This window comes from Ursus americanus, chromosome 19, assembly GCF_024610735.1.
Source record: "Ursus americanus isolate L20-20 chromosome 19, mUrsAme1.1.p, whole genome shotgun sequence".
In the NCBI taxonomy this organism is placed as follows: domain Eukaryota; kingdom Metazoa; phylum Chordata; class Mammalia; order Carnivora; family Ursidae; genus Ursus; species Ursus americanus.
This window is the reverse complement of record NC_142145.1, coordinates 18,057,209-18,076,394: the sequence shown is the minus strand read 5'-3', so window position 1 is coordinate 18,076,394 and position 19,186 is coordinate 18,057,209. Positions and strand designations below refer to the sequence as shown.

General features: G+C 35.7%; 1 protein-coding gene across 3 annotated transcripts in view; it reads left to right on the top strand.

The window, feature by feature from the left end:
* Positions 1-19,186, top strand: part of WDR7 (WD repeat domain 7) — a 346,017-nt gene that overhangs the window by 14,918 nt on the left and 311,913 nt on the right. For all 3 annotated transcript variants that reach the window (XM_045790167.2, XM_045790166.2, XM_045790168.2), the window contains exons 2-6: positions 50-126; positions 8,563-8,734; positions 13,009-13,115; positions 14,854-14,932; positions 18,021-18,195. In XM_045790167.2, coding sequence (XP_045646123.1) covers positions 8,576-8,734; positions 13,009-13,115; positions 14,854-14,932; positions 18,021-18,195 — 520 coding nt within the window. In that variant the 5' untranslated portion in view covers positions 50-126; positions 8,563-8,575. The remainder of the gene's footprint in view (positions 1-49; positions 127-8,562; positions 8,735-13,008; positions 13,116-14,853; positions 14,933-18,020; positions 18,196-19,186) is intronic.

The window sequence follows — 19,186 nt, the reverse complement described above, 5'->3', positions numbered from 1 at the left end:
CATTAGGACAGCTTTTTTAAAAGAGGGTATTATTGTCCATCTTTTGCAGATGGGGAGGCGGAGACCTAAAGCGGTAACTTTTTCAAGATTCTACAGAAGAGCCAGGATTTGAATACAGTTCTGATTGTAAGTTCAGTGTTCTTTCAATTATGATTATTTTTATTGTTGTTGTTGACTGAAGTACAGTTTTATTTCTATACAGAACTGAGAAATAGAGGAGATTCAGTGAAATAGAGAAATACATGAAATTAAAACAACCAAAAGAGATGACTTAGAAGTAAACATTAAGATCCCTGCTCTTCATGATTTGATTTTTTTTGACTTCAAAAGGATTCAAAATTAGTTTTATAAATAACTCTTGAGGAGAAAACTAAGCTTTAGAAATGATATGATCAAAGCCTGCATGATTAGTGGCAAAATGAGAAGTAGCATCTACAACTCCTGATATTTGACTGTGAAGCTTGATCAGTTAAAAATTTTTATTTAACAGCCAGTCTCTCAATTTAATTTTAAGCCAGATTTTGATACAAACATGAATGAAAGTTGAATGTTCCTAGTATTCTTCTGATTCTAGAAGCATCTATTTATAGTTTGAAATCTATTTATAATTTGAAAGCTAGCATTTTTCCTTGATATATTAGTGGCAAAATATGAATATATTGTACACAATATTTTGGAGAGTTAGTAAGATAATTTTCTTCAGAGTTTCTATTAAAATTAATGCTATGTCAGATTAACAATTTGTTCAATCACTTTTGCTTTGGGCCTTTTCCATGAAAATATGAATTTTTAAAATCTCATTCCCGTTCCAGGACTTGTTTCATTCCCATGTAATCTAAAGCTTTTTTGGAATATATTTAATTTCCTTCATAAACTAGGTGATAATGTAAACAAGAATGGATTATTAGCTAATTAATAGAGCAGTTGAATGATGATGGTTGGAGAACTGCATACTCTGTATTTGTATTTCTCTTAACTCCCGTGCACTGCCAATTTAGAATGTCTTGGCTTATGTGTTACTCAGTTTGAAGAAATTCAAACTTAGATTCCTGTGTCCTACTTAATTATATTGTTAGGTCCTGGCTAATTTGCCCATTTTTTGTTTTAGTCGCTTAGAATTGGTTACCAAGTGGTTGTCTTGGTTAATTCTTCTTAGAGGTATTTGACTGTGATATCCTAATATCATAAGCCATGGTATCCTTTATTTCACATTATTTCATTAGTGCTTTTTGTGGTTTTTCTAAAATTTCACTTTTATTCGATTTTTAAGACATTAGAAAAAAATGTTTTGAAGCATTTATAATTTTGATGGACTGAGATTATCATTTTTTTCCTGTATATATTTCCTTGTACTAAGAATGTTCACACATATAATGTTCATATAATGAACTAAAGATTCCTCATCCCATTCCTTTGTTTGATTTCTCTCTTTCTTCTCCTTTCATCTAAGCTATATATTCACATGGTGTATAGGGTCAAATAAATGTAGAAGACTTTATTACACCAAAAAGCATGAGAGGAAAAAAAATTTGTTGAAATCCCAAAGGTCTATGGCATAGTGATTAAGGATTATGTGAAATTTTAGGTAATTCACAAGACATCCATTACCGACAAGTACCATGGAAGGAAAGGCTGTCTGTCTTAGTTTAAGGTAAATGAATTAGTCTCTAAAATAGCCCAGGTTATTAAATAAATACCAGTAACTGAATTATAGAAAGCATCTTATAGATCACGTTTCTTTATTTTATTTTTTCTAAAGATTTATTTATTTATTTGAGAGAGCGTGTATACATATGCACGAGAGAGCAAGGAGAGGGGCAGAGAATCTTCAAGGAGACTTCCCGCTGAATGGGGAGCCTGATGCGGGGCTGGATCACATGATCCACGAGATCATGACCTGAGCTGAAACCAAGAGTTGATGCTCAACCAACTGAGCCACCCAGTTGCCCCAAGATCGTTTCTTTATAATGATAGTTTCTTCAGTAGATGTTCCAAGAAATTCCTGTTAATTATTACACCATAACCAGATTTCTAGGTTTTAAGGAATTAATACTTATTGAACTGTATCTAGGTTAAAATAAGTACTAAAAGTATTATGTCTTTTCTTTGATTCAGAAATTCAAGTTAGAATCTTATAGTCTCTCAAATTGTCATGAATAAAATGTGTTTATTGTGTATGTTAAAGGGAATTGTAAGTCTTAAGAAAGATTAATATTATCTATGTTCCAAGAATAATTTGTTTCAATGGAGAACATGTTACTATACCCTAAAAAAGCTTTTCAAAATTAAAAGTGTTCATACATTAGGTACATGTTCAATTTAACATATATGGCATTAATTTTATTTATATATGTGTGTATAGTACACACAACTCACAGTATTTCTTCCTTGTCACTGGTGAGTAGATATGTTAGTATTTTTGAGGAGAAAAACTTTTTTTTGTTCTTTCTTCCATGTAATTCATTTTATTTTTTTAAAGTTTTTATTTAAATTCCAGTTAGTTAACATACAGTGTAATATTAGTTTCAGGTGTACAGTATTCAACACTTCCATACTCTACCTGGTCTCATCACAAGTACACTCCTTGATTCCCATCACCTATTTCACCCATCTTCCCATCCACCTCCATCTGGTAACCATCAGTTTCTCTATTAAACTTTCCGTTTTCTAGAAGAAAAGTGTTACTCTCTCAAACAAGTGTTAGGAAGAATTCAGAACCTTTCAGGAGAAAGCCACAAAATTATTTGATTTCTGTTTGATATTCTCGTTTGGTTAACCATGTTGGACCAGGTTACATTCATTTATATTGAGAAATAAGAGTGGTGAAATCTCATTAAGAAGCTAGCTACATGTGCTACTTTGACATTATATCCCTTTAAGAAGTAAGATTACCTTTATTTATTTATTTTAAAAATGATTTTATTTATTTATTTGAGCAAGAGAGAGAGCAAGAGAGCACGAGTCGGGGTGAGGGGTAGAGGGAGAGGGGGGAAGCACACTCCCCACTGAGCAAGGAGCCCAACTCGGGGCTCTGTCCCAGGACCCTGGGATCATGACCTGAGCCAAAGGCAAATTCTTAACCTACTGAGCCACCCAGGTGCCGCAAGTAAGATTGCTTTTAGAATACACTTTTGCATTAGTAATATTTCATTGAAACTAGAGGAGTCAATGCTCCCCAAATTGATACATGAATCTGATGCAGCTCTAGGCATAATCTCATCAGGCCTTTCTGCAGACATTTACAAGCTGATTTTTCAATTTGTATGGAAGTTAAGGGGACCTAGACTATCTAAAGGAATCTTGAAAGTAAGAACTAGCACACTTCAGTGCTGAAAGAAAGTATTGATGTGTGGTGTGGAAATTTCTTCAATCCTCTTATAAATTCAGCAGGACTGGCTTTTATATATTGGACTTTGTATAAGAACTGAAATATACATACATCATACAGTGACCTATCTAAACCATCTAAGTTCGTCTTTCACATGTTGGTCAGCTAATGATGAATTTTAATTATCTTCTGCTGGTGTGTGAAGGGGTTTGGCTACAGGGTGATGGTTGTATTTGTTTCCTTGTCCTCTTCTCACCTCCAACAAAGCCACCTGTTACTTTGTAAGGGTCTTAACATTTTTTCTTTATGCAATTGTTTGTCATTCTTCTTACCACATCATGTCTGCCATGGATGTTATTCTTACATACTTGGGGGTGTTAGTATATCTGAGTGTGCAATGAGGAAGATCATATATTTATGTGTAACAAAACTTAAAAATTGTGGCCTTAAACTAGTAGAAGTTTATTATTCCTACATAACAAAAAGCCTTGTGTAGGGTTAGGGAAGTGTTGCAAAGTCTCAGCCCTCTTATTATTTTTTTAACTAACCCAGCATCAGTAAGGATGTCTCCATGTCTGACAAGAGATAGTAGAGCCAGTGTCAAAATATACTTAACGATCTTCTCTGCCTCTAACTTTTGAACATTCCTCCAAACCCATTTCTCCATAGTCTCCCCCCAACTTTGATTTAATACCCTTGTATGTAGGAGGTTTTAATATGTAGTGTGTTCTATGACCCAGGAGCACAAATCCACTTCTCCACATGAGTCCTATAAATAAGACTTGTTCCCCCTCCACCCCCCATCACTGCTCCAGCCATGATCTGAAATTGTATTCACCTAGTTTTTTTCAATACCATCTTCCGGTTGGTCACCAAGCCCTTTTAGTTAATTATTATTTATTTAGAAGTTGTTTCTGTTTATTCTATATTTGATTGGAACCACCCTAATCCCAATAGCAAGACCTCAATAGCAGCTGCTGATTATGATTCCCACTACAGTTTCATGTTTCATTTCAGGTAGTCTTTATGATTATTTACCTTTTAAATATTTCATTTAACAGGTACTTTCTAGGGGTGCCTGGGTGGCTCAGTCAATTAAGTGTCTGCCTTCGCATGGGTCATGATCTCAGGGTCCTGGAATTGAGCCCCGTGTTGGGCTCCCTGCTCGGCGGGGAGCCTGCTTCTCCCACTGCTGCTCCCCATGCTTGCACTGTCTCACTTGCTCTCTCTTTCAAATAAATAAAATCTGAAAAAACAAAGCACAATAAAAATTACAGGTCCTTTCTATTTAGATCTTTTAATATACCAGCCAAGAAATAGCATTGGGCATAACTTAAGGACCTATGACAAGGGTGTATGTGTGTGTATATATATATATATACACACACACACACATATACATACATACATACACAGATCAGGAGAGGTTAGTTTTTACTGTCTAATTTCCTTTGAAATATAGCAGTGAATTTTGGAATCTGGTCCCACCACCCCCACCCCCAACATAAGACATAAGATGGTAACTGCTCACCTTTGTTAGACAGAACTTCTTACTTATTCTTCAGATAAGCAGTTAACTAGCTGATGTAGTATCTTCTGGAAGAGATATAGTGAAGTTCTTTACCTTTATTTCCTGAGGGAGAATTGGTTTTTGGATAATTAATTAATTTTAGGTTATGTTCTTTTATTTTTTTGAAAGATTTTATTATTTGAGAGAGAGCGAGTGAGAGCGTGCGCACTCAAACTGGGGGCGGGCAGAGGGACAGGGAGAAACAAACTCCCTGCTGAGCAGGGAGCCCGATGTGGGGCTCCATCCCAGGGTCCCAGGATTATGACCTGATTCCTGGATCCCGGGATCATGACCTGAGCCAAAGGCAGATGCTTAGCCGACTGAGCCACCCAGACCCCCCAGGTTATGTTCTTTTAAAAGGATATATCCCTGTTATCGGCTGAGCTGTGTTCCCCTAAAATTCATACGTTGAAATTCTAACTTCCAGTACCTCAGAATGTGACCTCATTTGGACATAGGTAGGGTTTTTATGGAAGTAATCAAGTTAAAATGAGGTCATCAGGGTGGGTCCTAATCCAGTATGACTGATGTCCTTATTAAAAAGGGGAAATTTGGAGACAGATGTGCAGAGACAGATGTGCACACAGGAAGAATGCCATGTGAGCATGAAGATGGCCTTCTACAAGCAAGGAGAGGGGCCTGGAGTAGATCCTTCACTTCACAGCCAACCCTACCTACATTTGATTTCAGATTTTTAGCCTCAAGAACTGTGAGACAATACATTCTGTTGTTTAAGCTATTGAGTTTGTGGTCATGGCAACCCTAGGAAATGAATACAGTTCTTTTTTTTTTTTTTTTAATGTTATGTTAGTCACCATACAGTACATCATTAGTTTTTCATGTAGTGTTCCATGATTCATTGTTTGTGTATAAACACCCAGTGCTCCATGCAATATGTGCCCTCCTTGATACCCATCACCAGGCTGACCCCTACCCCTCCTCCCCTCTAAAACCCTGTTTGTTTTCCGGAGTCCATAGTCTCGTAGTTCATCTCCCCCTCTGTTTCCCCCCCCTTCATTTTTCCCTTCCTTCTCCTAATGTCCTCCCTGCTATTCCTTATGTTCCACAAATAAGTGAAACCATATGATAATTGTCTTTTTCTGCTTGCCTTATTTCACTTAGCACAATCTGTTCCAGTTCCATCCATGTTGATGCAAATGTTGGGTAATCATCCTTTCTGATGGCTGACGAATGGATAAAGAAGATGAGGTCCATATATACAATGGAATATTACTAATACAGTTCTTTATGAAAATCATTCATTGCCCTTAATGAGAATTCCTCTAAGATTCTGGTTGACTGTTAGTTCTTGATTTTTGGGAGGATGTGGGGGATTTGTTTTTTTCTAAATCCTTGTAATTATTTTAGCTTCTGGAGAAATTGAGTTAGAGATTGATGTGTTTTCTGATGTATTATATACCTTTGTCATGTTATGGATGATTATTTTCACTTGTTTTAAGGGCTATGAAATGCATTATTTTTCTAGGTTTCCTTGAGTTGCCTTGTTACTTGAATATCAGAATGTTCATTCCTGTTGCATCAGAGCAGGCCCATCTCCCCATAGCACACATTTTCCTCAGTCCTGAATCTCTATATTTGCATTTTCTTTAAGCAAAACAGCATGCATTGAATATGAGTCCTCAAATATCTAGAGAAATGGTGTTCTTTCGAGATTTCACCATATTGTCTTCAATGCTGTGAGCTTATTTAATTGGGAGAACTCTTTGGGTGATATAATTTAATACTGAATGTTGTCACCATGGAAAAATGAACTCCTTCCAGATTCCCTTTTTGAGAAAGTCATTGTTGGGTATGTTTTTCAGCCAGGAACATGCTGTACCAGATTTATTAAAATTAGTTCAGTGCTTTGTCTCATTTTCTAATATCAAATAGAAATATGCAAAAAAGAAATTGAGATAATTGTGTTGTGGTAGCCTATGAAATGGTGAACATGATATGTATAAGGTTTTATTAATAGAAAGTGAACTTGGAATTTTTTCCTTAAATACATAGGTTTTACTAGTAGCAAAAAGGTGAAGTTTTGGGGGACATAAACTGATGAAAATCACATATTCTAATAAAAAAAGATTTAAGTAATACTGATTTTTAGATTTTTTTACTTGCCTCATTTTCTTTCCAGTGACTTTTTTTTTTTTTTTTTTTTTTTTTGAGAGAGAGAGAGTGTGTGTGTAAGTGCATGAGGGAGGGAAGGGGCAGAGGGAGAGGGAGGGAGAGACTCTTAAGCAGGCTCCACGGTGGACCCCAATGCAGGGCTCGATCCCAGGAGCCTGAGATCATGACCTGAGCTGAATCAAGAGTGGGAGGCTTAATTCTCTGAGCAACCCGGGCAACCCATCCAGTGACTATTCTTTAAAAGTGATTTTAGTTTTATTTTTTATTTTTATTTTATTTTTTAAAAAGTGTAGGTAGTGTTTTTTTTTTTTTTTAAGATTTTATTTATTTATTTGACAGAGAGACAGCCAGCAAGAGAGGAAACAGAAGCAGGGGGAGTGGGAGAGGAAGAAGCAGGCTCCCAGTGGAGGAGCCCGATGCGGGGCTCGATCCCAGAACACTGGGATCACGCCCTGAGCCGAAGGCAGACGCTTAACGACTGAGCCACCCAGGCGCCTCTAGGTAGTGGTTTAAAGAAGAGTCTTGCTGGAAGAAGCTAGCAATAAGACCATGGCTATCAAACTAGTTTTCTTCATACAAAATGGTTATTCCTTTAAGTGTTTCTGAAAATTTTATGGAACAGTCTTAGCATTCTAAAGAGTCTATAGTTATACATATATCATTTGTTGTTATTTAAAAATTTGGGGCAGAAAAAATCACTGTGATGACCATTTCTGATTGACCATTTATCAAGCCTATAGGTGACCCCCTAGTCTCATAAGGTCTGGCAGTCTTCTGTCTTCTGTGGAGCCCTCTTTGATTATTCCAGTCTTCATTTCTCTTTAAATTCTCTGAACTAGTATTTAGTTTTTAGCCACACAGTTTATAACACTTAAATCTGGTTGTTTCACCAACTAGATCTTGATTTTTGTCATACGAAGGAATAATTCCTTGTATTTGTGCTCTCCTGTACTCCCATATACACTTAAAGAGAAATCTTTTTCCCTCAAGTTGCAGAATTTACAATAAAAGACATTTATGATCTTGAGACATAATAGATTTATAGTAAATATAGTTGAATGAGTTTCCCACTGAACATACTCTTTTTAATGTTTAGCACACTATGAAACAATACTGAGTTGTTCTTGGACATTGGCATCTGTTACTGTTTTGGAGACCTAACAAATTTATAGACCTTACTTGTCATTGGTTAATAACATCTTAGGTTCTGAAGTCAGGCCTCCTGGGTTTTGATTTGGGCTCCGTTACTTTGCTTTTCACCTTGTGATTCTTTCTGACTCAATGTCTTTATCTGTGAAAGAGGCATGACTATAGTACTTGCTATATGATTTATTGTGAGAATTATCTAAGATTTTAATTAGATTTTATATATATAAAATGAGATTTTATATATTTTCATATATGTGTGTCATATATATAATATTTGGGAGAATTTTTGGCACTCAGGAAGTTCAACTTGGATTCATAATACAAATGTATGTTTTAGAAGGAAATACTGTAATATTTGACATTATTCTTACAACATTTCCAGGTTTGAAAACACAATGGCGGGAAACAGCCTTGTCCTACCCATTGTTCTTTGGGGTCGCAAAGCACCAACACATTGCATCTCAGCAGTACTTTTAACAGACGATGGGACCACAATTGTAACTGGATGCCATGATGGACAAATATGTCTCTGGGATCTTTCAGTAGAATTAGAAGTGAGTATTTGAAATGCCGATTGTGTTTTTTAGACACAAGGAACTTCTTAATAGAAAACAATAGTCCCAGAATAATAGTTGGCTTCATATTTTCTGTGAAATATGTTTTGACTCAAATTGCTATTATGCAGGTTGATAATTTGTATTATTTATCAGAATTGACTTCTTCTGGTTTTTGGCTACTTGCAATTATTATATCTACCCTAAGTGGCTTAGTATGTTACGTTTAAGATTTTTCAAAAGATGTTTATCCATACTGAAGCAAGTTTCCAAAAAGGTATTAAAAAATAATTTTGAACATTTATACTTTCTAAAGTGAATGTCTTCGAGAGAGCAAAACTTTTTACAAGGCATAAATTTGATTGTATTTATGGCCATTCTTTCCTCTGTGGAGTGCTCAATGTGTTGTGCTCCTAAGCCTTCATAGCGGACAGACTAGGGAAATAGAAGTTGGGAGTGCACACACACAGACAACACACACAGTTCACACTAATACCTCCAATTCTAATATAACACCTCAGGATTTATTCTCCCCCCCTCCCCCATATTTTTAATCTCCCTTTCTGGCAATTTTCCCCAGGGATTTTTCTCTAAAGGGTAACAGAGAAAATGGGGTGGTAGCTGGCATGAAATATAGGGTAAGCAAGTTGATTTTTTAAGTAATTTTTCTTGTTTTTGTTACAGCCTTATTGAGGTAATTCACATACCATAACAATTTACTCATTTAAAGAAATTGTGGTATATATATATGTGTGTGTGTATTTATATACATACATGCATACATACATACAATGGAATATTATTCAGCCATAAAAAAGAATGAAATCCTGCCATTTGGGACATGGATGGACCTCAAAGGGCATCATGCTAAGTGAAATAAGTCGGATAGAGAAAGGCAAATACTGTATGACCTCTCTTATATGTAGAATCTAAATATATATATATATATATTTAAAATGAAGCTCATAGTGAGCAGATTGGTGGTTTTCAGAGGTGGGGGTGAGGGTGGGAGAAATGGGTGAAATGTTTTTGTTTTTTGTTTTTAGTTTAAATAAATTGAATTTAAAAAATAAAGTGTACATTACCACAGTCAATTTTATAACATTTTCATTACCTCAGAAACATACCCTGTACTCTTTAGCTGTCATTCCCAATACCTCCATTTCCTCCCAAGGCAACCACTAATCTGTTTTCTATCTCTTTTTTTTAATGTGCAGTATATGTAAGGATGTTAATTTGGTTTGATAAATATCCCATATCCCAAATATAATTCCTCTGTAGGTTTGGCTGTTCTGGGCATTTCATATGCATGGAATGATATGTGCTTTTTTGTGACTTCCTTTTTTCACTTATTATAATATTTTCAGAGTTCATCTGTATTGTAGCATGTATCAATACTTCATTTTTTTAAAATGGCCAAATAATGTTCCATTGTATGAGTATACTAAATTTAATTTATCAGTTAATGGGCATTTGGGTTGTTTGCACTTTGGCCATACGGAATAACACTGCTGTGCATATTTGTTTATGAGTTTTTGTGTGGACATATGTGTTTGTTGCTCTTAGGTATACACCTAGTCATGGAACAGCTAAAACTGGAAAAATACACTCTTGAATGACATGTAAAGGCTAGGTATACATGTTGAAAAATAACTGGGAAGTGTCATAAAATGTAATGCCTTCAGGATTGATAGTGAACTAAATATGAATCATCAGTGTAGTTGTGAAGAGAAAAAATACCACATCACATTTTACTGGAATGATTACAAGCAATAAGACTCACTTATGAGAGCTTAGAAACAATTCTTTCACTAATTTGGTTGCATAGATTTTACTAGAATGTTACATTTATTTAAGTTCAAGTAAGAGGGATAAAAGTGACTGGGGGAGTGAGAAGTGTTGGGGGAGTGGGAATGGGGCTAGGAGAGAAATAGATCTTTTGAAAGCTATTAAGGGAATTGGACTATTTTATCCAAGGGAAAAGAAAGCTAAATAAAAGTTGGCTTGGTTGTTGTCTTTGATATATGTGGTCATTCAGAGCAATTTCTTAAAGCCATCTTTTTCTTTCTTTCTTTAACTCTAGAAAACTTCTATTTAATGAATCGAATATATTTGTGTTCATTAAAGAAACATGTTGATTTATGAAAATATTAAACTTCTATTTTTAGCTAACTTTGTACTTAATGAAGATATAGTCAAAAATATAGTTTCATTTATACGATTTTTTTTGTTGCTTTTATCTGATAAGAGCCATATATTCTAGTTTTATTTTACAAATGTTCACTGTCAATATTTAGAAAAATCATTGCTTTTTGGTATTTTGACTTGTGTACTGTGACTGTGCTATATATTCATTTTTGGTTCCAGTAGTCTTTTTCTAGATTTTTCTAGAATTCTACTTGTTCAAGGGTCAAGCATATTTTATTCTTTTTGATTCTGTTGTAAATGTGATTACTTTCTTAATTTCTCTTTTAGCTATTTTGTTGTTAGTGTATAGAAATGCAACTGATTTTTTTATGTTTATTTTGTATCCTGCAACTTTACCCAATTTGTTAATTAGTTCTAGCAGTCTTTTGTGGAGTCTTTAAGATATATAGGATCATGTCATCTGCAAACAGAGAAAATTTTACTTCTTTCTTTCTGATTTGGGTGCCTTTTATTTTTCTTGCCTAGTTGCTCTGGCTAAGACTTTTGGTACTATGTTGAAGAACGGTAGCAAGCGTGAATATTCTTGTCTTGTTCCTGATCTTAGAGGAAAGACTTTTAGCTTTTCACTGTTGAGTATGATGTTAGCTGTGAGCTGTCATTTATAGCTTTTATAAAGTTGAGGTACAATCCTTCTATATTCGTTTTGTTAAGAGTTTTAATTATGAAAGGATATTGAATTTTGTCAAAAGTTTTATTGCCTCTATTAAGATGATCGTGTGATGTTTATACTTCATTCAAAAATTTTTATTTTTCTACATTATGGTGGGAGTAAAGTCTAGTTCTAGTTACTTGGTATGGCTTAAAGTGATATTTTCCATCAAACCCATGTACATTTAAAACGAAACTATTGGTAAAGCTTTTTCTTGGGAGAAATTAAATAATTGACCCAAGAGCATAATTTTTAGTGGAAGACTACTGAATCTTTATATGAAGGTGGGATTGGATGTATGAGAAAATTTTGGTTGTATGGGAAAACTTTCTAGGCCCATTCTAACTATAAACAATGGTTGATTCTTAGATAATTAAAATAGAAATTTAGCCTTTGGGGGGAAAAGTGCATATTATATAACTAAGCAAAAAAAGATTGAAATTTTCTCTAAATTGTAATTATACAAAAGATGACTAGAATGAATTTTATTTGGAAAATCTCTTCAGTTGTTACATACTAGTATTGTAGAACAATATTAGTACTCTTCCTGTGGAATATTTAATTTTGAATAATTTAGCTTTACTAATAAATTAGGATAAATTGTTTGCAAAATGGACACCAGGATGGGTACAAAAGAACTTTGTTATATTCTGTTCTTTTAACTGGGTATTGAGTATGTGGCTAGTAAATGTATTCTTTATATCTTATACATATATTATAAATGTACTTGTACGTATTAAATATTTAATTGAAAAATATATCCTGAAATAACCTAAGGCCCTGAAGTAACCTGAAGTAATAACATGCCAGTTGGTACAAAGTAGATAAATTTGGGGGCTGATTGCCAGACTATTTTAGAATAGTGGGTATTAAGCCATTCTTTCTGTAAGGCACTGTGTCACTAAATTGTCGGTCTGTGAAGATCATTCTTCGTTTCTGATAGTTAATGTTGCTATCAGCATTTGGGAGGGTGCCCGTCTTCTATGTTTTTGAGTTTTGAATTTGTTAATCTAGAGACTCTAAATATGTTTTCAGGTCAATGAGCATATTATTTAAAAAATGAGTAGGGTTAAGTTATTTTATTACTAACTCACATTCTTAAACTAATTCTTCAGTACACCCTAGCTTAATGCTTAAGACTGCCCTCGTTTGACCTCTAGCTCTGTCACTCTCTGTATGTGTTGGGCAAACAATGTTATCTGTTGGTGTTCCAATTTTGACTTCAGAACTACCTGGTGGGGTGATTATGAGCATTAAATAGGGGGGGGTTCACTGTGGTGTCACTCTCAGGTTTTGGTGTTCTGAGCAATTCTTCTCAAATCCGTATCTGTATATTTATATTGAATATTTAACAGGATTCCTAAAAATTAATTTTTAAAAATTTGGTACTTACATCAACATATTTATGTATTTTTAGGTTAATCCTCGAGCACTGTTGTTTGGTCACACAGCCTCAATCACCTGTTTGTCTAAAGCTTGTGCTTCTAGTGACAAACAGTATATTGTGAGTGCATCTGAAAGTGGGCAAGTATTTTCTTATTCACTTTTTTCCTCTTAGGTTTTTTTTTTTTTTTTAAAGAATTTATTTATTTATTTGACAGAGATAGAGACAGCCAGTGAGAGAGGGAACACAAGCAGGGGGAGTGGGAGAGGAAGAAGCAGGCTCATAGCGGAGGAGCCCGATGTGGGGCTCGATCCCAGAATGGCGGGATCATGCCCTGAGCCGAAGGCAGAAGCTCAACCGCTGTGCCACTCAGGCGCCCCTCCTCTTAGCTTTTTATTGCAAATAGTACCAGTGTATTAGTGAGTAGGGAATTTTTTTTCTTTTGAAGTATTTTTTAAATGAATGCTTCGATTGTCTGAACTTAAAGATATTTGGAATATGGTTTTATAAATGTGAATTTTATCTTTATTAATGATTTTTATAATACTTTTATCATAATTTATGATTATATTTTTGCCTTGCTTTTGAGAAATTCAGAATACCTTATAAGTTAAAGCTTGATTACTAATCTCCATGGTATTTTTATGGAGTTAGGCAAACAACTGAATGATGGCTAGGCTAGCATAAATTTGGAAGATGAAGCCATGCAAAGTTCATATAGTTGTATTCATGTATACACTAATGTAATTATATATTCCTGAGTCCTAGAATATAACTTGTTTTTAGAGAGAGAGAAATCATTAGGTAATAGTCATGGGGTTCAGAGTGAGGAGTTTCTAAACTTTTCTGGTGCTTAGAAAATTATATATGTAATATGTTATTGAAGGGAGGTGGGGACCTGGAAGAGCATTATTTAAGAAGTTCTTCCCTCCCATCAGCCCCCCATAATTTATGAACTTGAAAAGGACCTTTTGTAACTGTAACAAGAAGAGACAGTATCAGGTAAAAATATAATCCCTTTTGGTCAATTAGAGGATAATTCATATTAGCATGCATATTCTAAATAAGATTGAACATCTTTGAAAAATTGTTTCATACCATGTGAGATATAAGAAAAGGCATTTTGAAGAAACCCTTGAGAATATTAGCATCACTGCATTTTATTAATGTCTTCTGTTAAATAAAGTTTATTTCTTTAAAAGACAAAGACAAATTGATATTTCTAACTTTGAATGTCATATCTTCAGTTTGAGATAGAAGCCTTTTTTGTTATGCACGTGATAAAATGTATGCAATAAACACTGAATCAAAATCCGAATATTACATTTAATTTGCAAAGGTTTGGAATTAAGTTGACTTAATTAAGTTGGCTTTGTGTTGTGCTAAATTTTCTAGCTATGCTGATAACTAATGGAAAAATCCTGGTGGTTTAAATTAAAAGTTTATTTCTTGTTTTTGTCACTTGACCCTGGTATATCATTTGGGGCTCTGCTTCACTATCATCCTTACTTTGAGGTTGAGGGTGAAGGGAGCAACCACTGACAGAAGCAGTTGCTGTTTAGAATGGAGGCAGAGGAGAAAGAAAGTTCTTGGGGCCCTTGCATCAGTTGTGGCCAGAACTACTCACAAGACTTTAACAACCAAAAGGGAGCCAGGAAATGCAGTCCTACCATGTGCCCAGAAAGAATGTGGTTCTAGGTGGGGGTGGGGAGGTTGGGATGGTGAGTGAGGACCAGAATTTTTCCAAACAGCATAATGATTATATACTCCTTTTCCTTGAAATATATCAGTTTTAATGAAAGATTAAAGTACTGTGACAAAGTTTGACGGTGCTTTTACAAATCAGATTTAAAATTAGCTATTATTTTTGTTTTATAGAGAAATGTGTCTCTGGGACGTGAATGATGGCAGATGTATTGAGTTTACAAAATTAGCCTGCACACATACAGGCATACAGGTTAGTATCTATATCCATAATGGTCCAAGTCAGCACAACTTATTGCAGGTATACAGTTAAATGTTTTTTAAACATTGAGCCTAAAGTTTTATATGAATAATGGGTGGAGATGAGTAACAGGACAAGAAGACTACAGTTGGGGTAGTGAAAGTATTCTTCATTGGATGGTACAATGAGGGCATATTAAGTAGAGGTGACTAATGGGGAAAGGTGGAGGGTTAGCCAGTTACCACTGCCACTTCTGTTCTTTCTGGCCATCCTGATTACCCAAGTGAGAGCCCCTTTATTAGTTGGGTCAGTCCTCTAGATCCTGAATAATGAATTCTCTCATGCTAAAGCCTTTATGATTCCATTCACGCTTAACACAGATTGACCCACTTTACAGATCATATCCTGCTTATTACTTGTGCAGTTGGTCCTTGGCTACATTTCTTTTGACTTTCTAACTGTTGAAGAAATGACTGTTTCATATGTCTGCCTTATACAAGAATTGACATAGGAATTTATAGTTTCTGGTTTCTATTCCTGGTATTCGTTCTTACTCTTTCATAATTGTCAAGTTTTTTTGTGCTTCAGTTTATGCATCATTTACTCTGTTGAATATTGGGAAAATCACAAATCCATTGAAAATATGATTTATGTTCTCAATGGGGCAGGAGAGGGAAGAGAAGAGAACTAACATTTACTGAGCACATATTGTATAGTCATTTCTTTTACGGTGTTTCATTTAGTTCTCCCCACATCCTTACAAATGAGATAGGAGTATGCTATTTTACATATAAAGAAGCTGAGACCCAGAGTGATTAAATGACTTGTCCCAGTCTCACAGTGAGTCATTCCTGGCGCCAGCATCCCAAATCAGGTTTATCTTTCTATTCTTTCGGTTACATCATACTGCCTCCCGCAAACAAATACAGTCACTTGTTGGAAAAGAAATCTTGTGCCAACACAAATTAGAAAAGCAGTGGAAAATGTTTCAAGGTGAGGTGATGGTTTGTGTAATAAAGTCTTTTTTTTTTTTTTTTTTTTTTTTTTTTACTGTTTCTTATCCTCGCAAAGGCCTTTTAAAAATTGCTTCTTTGGTGTTGTTAGAGTGTAAGCTTTTTATTTAAGGGCATATGTTACTTATTTTTTATTATATGATGAATCATCAAGGGTTATAGAGAGAAAATGGATAATGAATGATATATGGTTAGTGACTTTATAGATTAATGTCTCGAACTCATTGGATATAAACATTTTGACTCTTGTATAATTCCATGATTTAAAAACTTTTGTTTTACATTTTAGGAAAAATTCTCTTTGTTTATTCAATTTACTTTTAGTGCCTGTTCTTTCTCAGATCCTGTATTAGGTCCTGCATTTAACTTGGCAAACATCTCTAAGTAGAAGATGCTCTTTGACAAGTTCACTAGTGTGGGGCAGTTGTTTCCTGTGTGATCTTCACTCTCAGGTCCAAGAGTGAGTTGTTTGTATAAACAGAAATGATAAACCTTGGTCACACTGGCACTTACTGAAATCACAAGGAGATGCCAACTTACTAAATTATCACATGGGAGATCCCTTTTTGATATTTGGAAAAATTGTTTCTCCATTCAGGATACTTTCTTTGCTAGTATGAAAGTGTCTAAGGAGCTAAATTTAGTGGTCAGAAGATTATTTGGGAGTATAACTTCAAAGCAAAAGGTGGGAGGCATTTATCAGGCAAGGCTAATAAAATATCCCTGCCCCCAGGAGCGAGCTCTTCTCTACTGACTGTCGTGCATGTGTCTCTCCTGGCTGGTGTCAGGTGGATACTGACAGAGATTGCTTCTCTGCACCCATCTTTTCCTCCTCAGCCCTCTCCCCTTAGATGGGTCAGGGCTGCCTACGGTCACGTAATCATATGAGAGTGCCTGGCAGTCCCTGGGACCTCCAGGTTGTGTGTCCTGTTTTTTGGATCAACCTTCTAAGATCTAGAGATGCCCTCTGTGATTGTGTTTTATTAGACTCCCCTCTTGGAGTCTTAGTGGTGCTACCTTGCCCTTAGTTAATGTGCTTAGTTAATGCGCTCTGTGTTCAGTGTTTAAGAAGTTGTACTCCTTCTTATACAGGGTACCCCATAGTTGAGAGAAGATCGTATTCCTTCACATGCAATGTTGAGCCTGAGAACAGGGCTGATGAGTGTGGGAGCAGTCCTTAGTTACTTTCCCAGTTGTGGAGTGGCTACAGCATTGCCCTTTGTACTCAGTCTAGCTTGCCGTCATGTGATTCGTGTAAGGTCCAATCCTTTGGAAGTAGTTCCGTGGTTATTAGATGTCTTCACCTTCGAGTAATCCTCTAAGAAAATCATTGCACTAGGAAAGTCACTTTTTGTTTTTTGAAGCTAGCGGGAGACAGGTCCTTTGAGAAGTTGTTAATCTTGTTTTGATAGTTATTCTTCTTCTGCTCTTTGGTTGATGGAAACCCATCCTTTCCTTTTGAGTTATTCTTGGGATGAGTAACATGTAGATCATGATTGTATTGGTTCGTCCTCTATTTTTCTTTCACAAAGTGTAAGTTTACATGGTTTGTCTCATACTTTAGTCTGAAATAACACACTTAGATTAATCAGAATTTACTGCTGATTATAACATGGTTGAATAGCAGTCATCTTCTAAATTTCGTTTGGTCATAACTAATAATTATAAGCCTATACCCAGCTATTCTCATTCATCTAAAATTCATATTTTTTGCTTTGGTTTGTGAAAAGATTCCTTTTGCTTTGATTTGTGAAGCTGATTTTGTTGAGGTGTTTTATGAATTCATTCAACAGTCCTGTTTTAGATGCTATAGGAGGATTAAAAATGAAGAATTACTGTGACTTCTGCTCCAAAATATTTCAAAAGGAAGGATGTTAGGAAAAGAATAATTTTTGTTAGATATTTTGAAATATTAATGTAACTTGATGAATGTGTGTATATATACGTAGACACCTATAAGAGGTGCCAGATAGTACCTGTCTGGAAATATTCCTGGAGAAATTGAGTGCCATCATAAGCTTGATGAAGTGCTTGCGAATTGAGTCTCAGAAGTAAAGGAGAACATTTAAAACTCTTTTTCCTTTTAGTTCTACCAGTTTTCTGTTGGAAATCAGAGAGAAGGAAGGCTTTTATGCCATGGCCACTATCCTGAAATCCTCGTTGTGGATGCCACCAGCCTTGAGGTGTTATACTCCTTAGTATCAAAGATCTCTCCAGACTGGATTAGCTCCATGAGTATTATCCGATCCCACCGAACACAAGGTCAGTGTGTGGTGCCCTTTAGGGACTTCACCCCCCTGACATAATGGGTAGTTTACTGTAGAGTTCTGTATCATATATGGTATATTTCATAAGCATAAAACATAAATAAGAAGTTTGAGGGAAGAAGGAGTGGGGGCTTCTGTGATTGGCACAGTGGGTGGAAGGTAGATCAGAAAGGGTCTTGTGTGCTAGCTAGGGAACTTTGGTTTCGTCCTGTAGATCAGGGGTTGGTATACTTGTACTGTAAAGGACCACATACTAAATATTTTAGGTTTTACAGTCCACGTGATCTATGTTTCAGCTACTACGTTCTGCCAGTGTAGCACAAAAGCACATAGTACTGAAGTGAATGAGCCTGTGTTCTGATAAAATGTTATTTACAAAAAACAGACAGTGGGCTTGATTTGATCCATGAGCTGTGGCTTTCTGGCCCTTACTATAGATGTTGGACAGTCTCTGATAAGAATGCTTGAAGGGACTTATGTTTTATTTTATTTTTTTATTTTTTAAAAGATTTTATTTATTTATTTGAGAGAGAGAGAGCACATCCATGAGTGGGGGTGAGAAGGGACGGAGGGAGAGGGAGAAGCAGGTTCCTTGCTGAGCAGGGAGCCCGATGCGGGACCCGATTCCAGGACCTTAAGATCATGACCTGAGCCGAAGGCAGACTCTCAACAAACTGAGCCACCTAGCACCCTGGGATTTGTGTTTTAAGCATCACTTTGGTGACGTTGTTGAGAATGGTTTAGATGGGAGATGATTTTAATACCCCAGCTGAGAGTGGTGCAGGTCTGAAGTCCAGCAGTGGCTGTGGAAACAGAGTGGATGGGTTTGCAGCATTTCCCAAGGGCTCACTTGCAGAGTATTGGTTCTGAAGTTTGTTAATAGGTATTAGTGAAAAAGGAGGGTTCTCTGGTCAAATGTATTTGGGAGTTGTTCAGTGAAATAAAATTGAAGAGGCTTCTTTAATCTGGGACCTTCTCAAGTAGAG